Source organism: Palaemon carinicauda, chromosome 2 (assembly GCF_036898095.1).
Source record: "Palaemon carinicauda isolate YSFRI2023 chromosome 2, ASM3689809v2, whole genome shotgun sequence".
Lineage (NCBI taxonomy): Eukaryota > Metazoa > Arthropoda > Malacostraca > Decapoda > Palaemonidae > Palaemon > Palaemon carinicauda.
Window position 1 is genome coordinate 174,946,481 of NC_090726.1, and position 9,178 is coordinate 174,955,658.

Here is a 9,178-nt window from a genome sequence, read left to right on the forward strand (position 1 = left end):
GTTGAATGTTCTCATTCAATTTGGTATTCAGAGACGTTAATGACAGTAACATTAAGACCCAGGTGTTTATCGAAGCTAACATTCTAGAGATCCTTCCAAACAGTTCGTTTAACCTCACTGGTATTAATTTGGCGATTAGAATAGGCTTGTGAATATGGGAATAACCCATATAAATCCTTCATAATCTGGGACTCATCAGGTGGTCAGTAACGAATGCTCTTTTTCCACATCCATCAACTGTCATTCATGGTAGAGTTAGAATAATGTTTATACACCTTATGTTAGTGAAAAATTAAAAACAGATTTTTTTCAAACCATTATCAGTGCGTTAAAAATGCTATATATAAAAACAGTATCCTATAATTAAGATTTCATTTAACCCTTCACACAAACACTAATAAAAGAAAATATGTGGAAACAATACATATACATGACATCAAGATAATAGTTTATGGAAATCAAGAGGATCTTGAGGAATACTTCACAAAAAGGACTATCTCTGCAGGAATCATTTTAACAACCTTTCATTTAACGCAGCTATCTCTTTGTTTTCTACCTCGCCGATCATAGTACCTTTGTCAGAGTATAGGGCCTTTGTTTTGAGTTCAATTGAAAACCCTGTGAGACTTCGTATCAGGTTATAAAATTCCTTTCACCTACATCGAAGCAAAACTCATAATATATATATATATATATATATATGCATATATATATATATATATATCTGCATATATACGTATATATATATATATATATATAAATATACTAAAATATATATCCATATATATATATATATATATATACATATATATATATATATATATGTATATATATATTTATATATATATATATATATATTTATATATATATATATATATATATTTATACACATATATATACATAAGTTTATATATATATTTATATATATATATATATATACATATATATATATATATATACATATACTGTATATGTGTATATATATATATATATATATATGTATATATATATATATATATATATGTGTATATATATATATATATATATATCTGAATATATATACATATACATAAGTATATATATATATATATATATAAATATACATATATATACTCATATATACTGTATATACAGTATATATAAATATTTATATATATATATATATATATATATCTATATTTATATATATGTATATATATACATATATATGTATATATATATATATATATATATATTTATATACATATATATAAATATATATATATATATATATATACATATACATATATATATATATATATATGTATATATATATATATATATATATGTATAAACACACGCACACTCACACACACACACACATTTATATATATATATATATATATATATGACAGGTATAAAGAGTTAAGCTAATCATTTATTACTTTGAGTAACACTTTGATTATAAAATTTATCTTATTGATACTTTACAAAATTAAGTTTAGTGTAAAGAAAATATAGTACCTGCGATGGGAAAAAATGGCTCTAAGCTCTGATTATTATCATAACTGGAAACTCTTGCCCATTAGTCTGAGGTCCTAACGTGGGCAGGCTTCTCTTTTTAGCCAATGAGAACGCTCTGTTAACTGGCCACTGCCCTGGCCTCTCCCTAAGATGGTTGTTTCACAAAGTTCAGTTGAATTAATTAATTATAACACTATTCACGTACAATCTCGTTTAATTCTTAAAGAATCGCTGTTTTTTTAATATATATCTTTTTACTACATAGCAGTTTCCATGAAGTTTTCTATATTCAAATGTCTAAAATAGCAAGGGATTTCAATTCTCGGTAAGAAGTTTGTACGTCTCTCTGTTGCGGATTAAAAAACTAGCCCCGCCTATCCCCAGTTCTTCTTGTCATATAAATTGACTGACAAGGGGCACACTAATTCATATCCTACGGGCCAACCAAGGGAAAGGCCCGTGCCAACAACAAGTGTTGTCTTTAATACCCCAAGAAGAAGAAGAAGCACACTAATTTAGTTTCTTTTCAGTACGTGTCTTTATATCTTACATACTCACAACGGAGATGTATAACTTTCGGCCGTCTTTTTTCTGTTTATGTAAGGTGAGAAGATATGAAAAATTTACATTACTATTTCATTAGTTATCCTCTATTCGAAGCATTCTGGTTTTATCAAGTGACTGGTACTACTATCTATGTTAGGAGAACATAGTAAAAAGCGAATGGAAACCGATTTATGGCCTAGAAAACAGGTTTTAAGATGGACAAAATGCCATGGTACAGTATCTCGATATTTGTGGAAAGCATTTTTTCTTTTACTATTTATAGTCGAATCATCTGAATTTTATCGACGAATAATGTACCTCATTTAACATTCGAAATATCAATGTAGTTCTCTGAGAAAGCTGTGGTGAGGCGAATTTTTTTTTTCTAAAGTGAAATTGAATTATATCAATCAACACTTCTACATTACATATTTCCATGCTTTTGTTGGTATATACTATTGGCTAACTAAACTAATTTTTCTATTTGTTTCATTGAATTTTATGGCAAATTCGATTTTTGTTTTATTGATTGGCCATCGAGACTTCGTAAAGGTCGTTGCTACACTATCACATAGTAAAAGTTCATCGTTTATGAAGTTTTTATAAATTTTAAAAGCTTGACAAATGCACATTTTACTCATCGATATCTGTAAATTTTCTATTGTTTAGTGGCAATACAGCGGAACTGTTGTTTTTTTCCTTTTCATAAGAAAATTATCTCTTGCAATAAAAATCTGAAAACCAATAAATTTTGGCAATAAGAAATGTTCGTAGTGCTCTATTTCAGGATTTTGTTTTCCATAGACAATTGATAGTAGTTTACTTAGTCTCTTACCATTTGGAATAATTTATGAATAAAAAGAAAACTGGATATGCTTATCACATGTCAGTTTTGACGATTCTTACGAACACATAAAAAAACTACCTTACCCTAAAATAGCGATATTGGAAAGTTTGGTGGAGTATAGTTTATTTCTTTGGTTGCTATTCTATATAAAAAGGCGAATCATTTATTTACAATAGGTGAACCAATTCTGCAGTAATGAAAAGACTTTTTAGTATATGAAATAAATTTTCATCTTCAGAGAAGCAAAACTTATGAATAATATCTCTCTCTCTCTCTCTCTCTCTCTCTCTCTCTCTCTCTCTCCCTCTATATATATATATATATATATATATATATATATATATATATATATATATATATATATATATATATATATATATATATATATATGTATATATATATGTATATATCTATATATATATTTATATATCTATATATATATATATATATATATATATGTATATATCTATATATATGTATGTATTTATATATATATATATATATATATATATATATATATATATATATATATATATATATATATATATATATATATATATATATATATATATATATATATATGTTTGTGTGTGTTTTTGTGTGTGCATGTGTGTGTTTTATTATTCTTATTTGTGCAGTATGTTCATGGAAATCTCTTAGTTTGTAAACAGATTTAGCATTATTTACCCGCTTTATTATATTAATTACAAGAAAGAGTTTCGGTTTTGGTTAACTCATGCGTTATCGTCAGTATTAATCATCTTATATTCAATGCTAATCTATGTTTTCGATGTATCAAAACTCACCTGTTATTAAAATGAAGTACTTTCGTCTTTAAAAAAATTAGTATTCAAAATTGGTTTGTTACTTTTATCGCTTATAAATTCAAAATTATATTTTCTGTCTGTTGGAATATTTGATAGATAATTGATCTTATTTTTACTCACGCAATACTATATAATATATATTATTTATTTGCTGAGTCTTCATATTTATGGTTTTCCTCCAACCTTTGCTATTTTGCTTGGCCTTGGTTTTTTTTATTCCTTTTTTAGATTTATTCTCTATATTTAAAAAACATTTTCATTTCAAACTTTAATGGGTACATGAAAAGGGTATTTTTGTGTCTACCTATGAGTTACTATTTTTTTGTTATGGGATATTCCTTTTCGGTAATATGTGGAAGACGAAGAAATGTGGTTTTCTATTAAATTCTTACTAGGATATATTTACATTATACAGTTTTATCACGAATTTTTATTTATATGCATTTGGTAGTTTAAAAAATATTAAAAACATCTGTTGATCCTTTGATTTCCTTATGAATTATTTTTGAGTTTTTGGCTTAGGCAATTTTTTTTTTTTTACCCAAATATAATTTTGTTTCATTTCTTTTATATCTTTTCAACGATCATTTCTTGTTTCAATCCCGTTTCTTTGTCCTTTTAGGACAATATCCTTCACTTCTATCATCGCGTTTTTTACTTAAAAAAATCATTCTGTTTTATTATATTTTACTAGATAACTCAAGAGACATTTAAACAATCTGTTATACATATGAAACACGAAGTAATACTCAACTTAACTTAGTTTTCTAAATAATTTTTTGGTTTTAACAATTTCATTGGGAAGGAAGCGGTCAGTCTCCTTGAACTTTCTTTCATTATTGTTATTCTTTTTATGAGAAATATTATCTGTATTCTATTAGCGTTATTTTTCCTAATGATCCTCTTATGTTTTGTATTAAATTTATTACCCTTTTGAAGACATTGAAAAGAGCATTTTATCAAATTCCTAGTAATAATAATTATAATAATAATTCTTCTTATTATTATTTTTATTATTATTTTTATTATTATTATTATTATTATTATTATTATTATTAATCTTATTATTATTATTATTATTATTATTATTATTATTATTATTATTATTATTATTATTGTTGTTATTGTTATTATTATTATCAATATTATTATTATTATTATTATTATTATTATTATTTTTATTATTATTATTATTATTAATTATTATTAGTAGTAGCATTATTATTATTATTATTATTATTATTATTATTATTATTATTATTATTATTATTATTTTTATTATTATTATTATTATTATTATTATTATTATTATTATTATTATACTTAGGGTACATGGCCCAAGAAGTCCTGTTCAGATGAAGCCAGGTCGAGAGGGGACTCATTGCTGACCACGGCAACGTTCATGGGTCACTTGACCTGTGTCAAAACCCTCGTTATATACTACAATCAAGATATCAACGAAGTGGGCTCTGGTATGTCTTTTGCGTTTACTTTTGAGGATATTACGAATTTTTTCTAGTGTTACAAGGACTTTTAAAAGTTTTTTTGACTGTGTAAATTTTATTTCAAATTTTTTTTTTCGCAGTTACAATAAAAAATCGGCGCTTAGATGGAGTCAATCCCTTATGGTGTGCCGCTCTCCAGGGCCATTTCCAGATCGCCGACTTTCTGCTTGGCAGAGGTGCAAAGGTTAACAACATAACATTTTCCTATTGCACTCCTTTGCGAGCAGCCTGTTTGAATGGCCATCTGGCAGTTGTCAAGCTTTTGGTTAAAAATGGAGCGTGTAAGTATTCAAGTATTACGTCACTTTCTTTATATAATTTTAGAAAGATGATAGTCAGGAACTTGGTTTGGACTTCTTATTTTGTTTCAATTATCATCCCCATAAATGTCATACTATAATCGTGAATTTTGATTTGGAATATGAAACGTATCAATTTTTTACATATTACTTTTATAGGTTTAAAATTAGATTAAATCCAATATACCCATACCACATACAATCATATACTCACATGTATATATATATATATATATATATATATATATATATATATATATATATATATATATATTTATATATATTTATATATATATATATATATTTATATATATATATATTTATATGTATATATATATATATATATATATATATATATATATACATATAAATATATATATATATATATATATATATATATATATATATATATATATATATATATATATATATACATACATATATATATATATATATATATATATATATATATATATATATATATATATTTATATATATATATATATATATATATATATATATATATATATATATATATATACATATATTTGTATTTTTATACATACATATATATATATATATATATATATATATATATATATATATATATATATATATATATATATATATATATATATATATATATATATACATATATATACATATATATATATATATATATATATATATATATATATATATACATACATATATATATATATATATATATATATAAGTATATATATAAATATATTTTTATATGTATATATATATATATATATATATATATATATATATATATATATATATATATGTGTGTGTATATAGCTATATATATGTATATAATTATATATGTGTATATATATATATATGTATATATATATATATATATGTATATATATATATATATATATATATATATATATATATATATATATATATATATATATATATATATATATATATATACATATATATATATATATGTATATATATATATATATATATATATATATATATATATATATATACATATATATATATATATATATATATATATATATATATATATATATATATATATATATGTGTGTGTGTGTGTGTGTGTGTGTGTGTGTGTGTGCATGTTTGGGTGTGTATATGTGTGTTTATGCACACACACTTATAATACTAAATTATCTTTTACAGACATAGAATTTGCGAATAACAAGTCCATCAACTGCCTTATGCAGGCTTCTTGGAAAGGCCATCTCGAGATCGTGCAATTCTTATTGGAGGTCGGCGCTCATGTAGATTCCAGATCAGTTGATGGAAGAACGGCGTTACACGCCAGTGCCGAATCTGGGAACTATGAATTGACCAAGCTCTTGTTGAAATACAACGCCGGAAATGTGACTGATTATGCTGGCGAGTATTGCAAGAGTTCCTTTAGTTTTTTCTTTTTATAGGATATTTTACGTTTGCTAAAGATTTCACAAGAACCTTGTATTACTACGGTATTTTATTTTTTGAGACTTGAATCATTGACATTTATGCAAAATATCTCCTTCAATATTTAGCTAATGAAGGAAATAAAGTATATGAAGATGAAGAGTTTTCATTTTGATAATCAAAACGCTTTTTGAACTATTTTCTTATAGACCTTTTGCTTTGCAGGGGTGACCCCCTTAATCCTCGCGAGCTACTCTGGACATGAACACCTCGTCCTATATCTTGTGAATGAAGTCGACCAGGTCTCAGAAACAGAAAAGATCAATGCGTTGGAGTTACTAGGGGCATCATTAATTAAGAAAGGCCGTTTATCCACTGGTACCTTGTACTGGAAACGTGCTTTGGCTCAGAGGTGAGTTTTCATTTCATTTTTAACCTGCTTACCCTTATTGGGGTTAGCAATTAAGGAAACCTACAATCTACAAGAACTGAGATCATTCTCATTCAATATGTTTTGATAAATATGTGTGTGTGGTATATTTGATCACTGCCCAATACTATTTTAATCATTTGAACTTTTTTTTTAAATATCATTTATTTCATCAATGGCCTTCGTTTTGCCTGCTGGAGTCATTTGGGGTAATAGCATCCTACATTTACAGTTTAGCTAATATAAAAAAACAATCATATTAATATCATCCTTCATTAAATTGCTTTAATAGCTAGTGACTTTTTATTGTTTCCAGGTACGTCGATGGTGTATTGATTTACCCTAAGTGCGAGAAAAGAGAGCAAAATATATGTAAATTCAGTGAGTTTATAACCTGGGACCAATATAATGAAATAACATCCAATCATGATGCTGCTAATATTCAATCTCTCCTTGTGAGAGAGAGGATATTAGGAGCAACACACACCAACACTTTGCGTGAAATTCGCTCCCAAGGTTTATATTTTGCGTATAAGGGTGAATTTCAAAACTGTTTATATTTCTGGATGCAGGCCATCGATACACCGAGAGGACCAAGGAGAAATTTATACCCTTACAGGCTTTTCCACTTTCAATCTTTCGCCGCATTGTTCTCCTCATTAACTAACAGGAACCATCCGAGATTTAGGAACTGTATGCCCTTGCTTTACTTTAAAGATATAATGCTTGTGTTTAACAAATGTTTAAGTGAAATGAAATTAATAATAGACATAATAAAACCACAAACCAATTATGTATGTAAGAAGGATTCGTTTATCCTTAGGCATATAATAATGACAGTAATTCATTTACTAGTATCAATTAGTAGGTTACTGCCTGAGTTATCCGAAACTCAGTTAATCGATGTGCTGATGTGTGTTAGAAAGGCGGTGTTAATGGATCCCCGAGATTGCAGGGGATACTCCCTACTTCACTTTTGTTGCTCGATGAGCGAGAGAGACACTGAAGGCTCCTTGTTGCCAGCATGTCTGGCTCCTTGTTTGGAAGTCATAAACCTTCTGCTGGAGAGCGGCATAGACCCTTGCGCAACAGACAACGACGGAAACACAGCCTTACACGTATTAGGCATGAACGAGGAATGCCACGAGGAAGTAGTAGATGCACTTTTGTTAGCCGGAGCTCACCTGGATGCTGTTAATAGCCTGGGCCAAACTTTCTTGTCTATCGTGGCAGCCCGGGGGCAGTATCAAAATAATTTCGAAAGCAACATGCAAGGCCTAGCTGCCAATTGCATAAAAATACATGAAATACCTTGCGATTTCATAGAAGCTTATTGATGAAATCTGTGGGTTGAAAAAGCTTCTGGGTCTTACTTTTCAATACTCGTTATAAATTACACGTGCAAAGTATGTTAATATTTTACGATAAAAATTCTTTATAATAATACATTCAGCTGATTTTTCATACCATGTATATTGTATTATTAATTAAAATAAAAGAAATTCAATAATGTTGGAAGTTTTTTTAAATCCTCCAAATGATCGTCCTTCAGATGAAAACCAAAGAAAGTCAATGAATTCTTGCAACAAAAATTATTTTGAGTATAATGAAAATTTCATGATTTTCATAAAACTTGATCATGTTTTGTTTTTCTTATTATTATATGATGATAGAAATAAAGTGTCTATTTCTTTGAGCTCATTGGAATATTTCTCTCCTGGGTCTCCTATCAGGATAGTTACGGTTTCGGTAAAAACTACTTCTCATTCGGTATTCATACAGATAAAAGA

At 26.6% G+C, this 9,178-nt stretch overlaps 1 protein-coding gene across 1 annotated transcript; it reads left to right on the plus strand.

Moving 5' to 3' along the window:
• Positions 1-5,125: 5,125 nt before the first annotated feature.
• Positions 5,126-8,725, plus strand: LOC137621336 (protein fem-1 homolog C-like). The gene is made up of 6 exons (XM_068351653.1): positions 5,126-5,195; positions 5,309-5,509; positions 6,716-6,934; positions 7,184-7,370; positions 7,705-7,843; positions 8,285-8,725. Exons 1-6 carry the CDS (start codon positions 5,126-5,128, stop codon positions 8,723-8,725), a joined length of 1,257 nt encoding a protein of 418 aa, XP_068207754.1.
• The last annotated feature ends 453 nt before the right edge of the window (positions 8,726-9,178 follow it).

Excerpts from the sequence above, each read along its gene's own strand:
- LOC137621336 (XM_068351653.1), top strand. The coding sequence starts at position 5,126 with ATGGGTCACTTGACCTGTGTCAAAACCCTCGTTATATACTACAATCAA. Across the intron at positions 6,935-7,183 it reads AAATGTGACTGATTATGCTG|GGGTGACCCCCTTAATCCTC; the intron begins GCGAGTATTGCA and ends TTTGCTTTGCAG. Across the intron at positions 7,844-8,284 it reads CTAATATTCAATCTCTCCTT|TTAATCGATGTGCTGATGTG; the intron begins GTGAGAGAGAGG and ends TCCGAAACTCAG.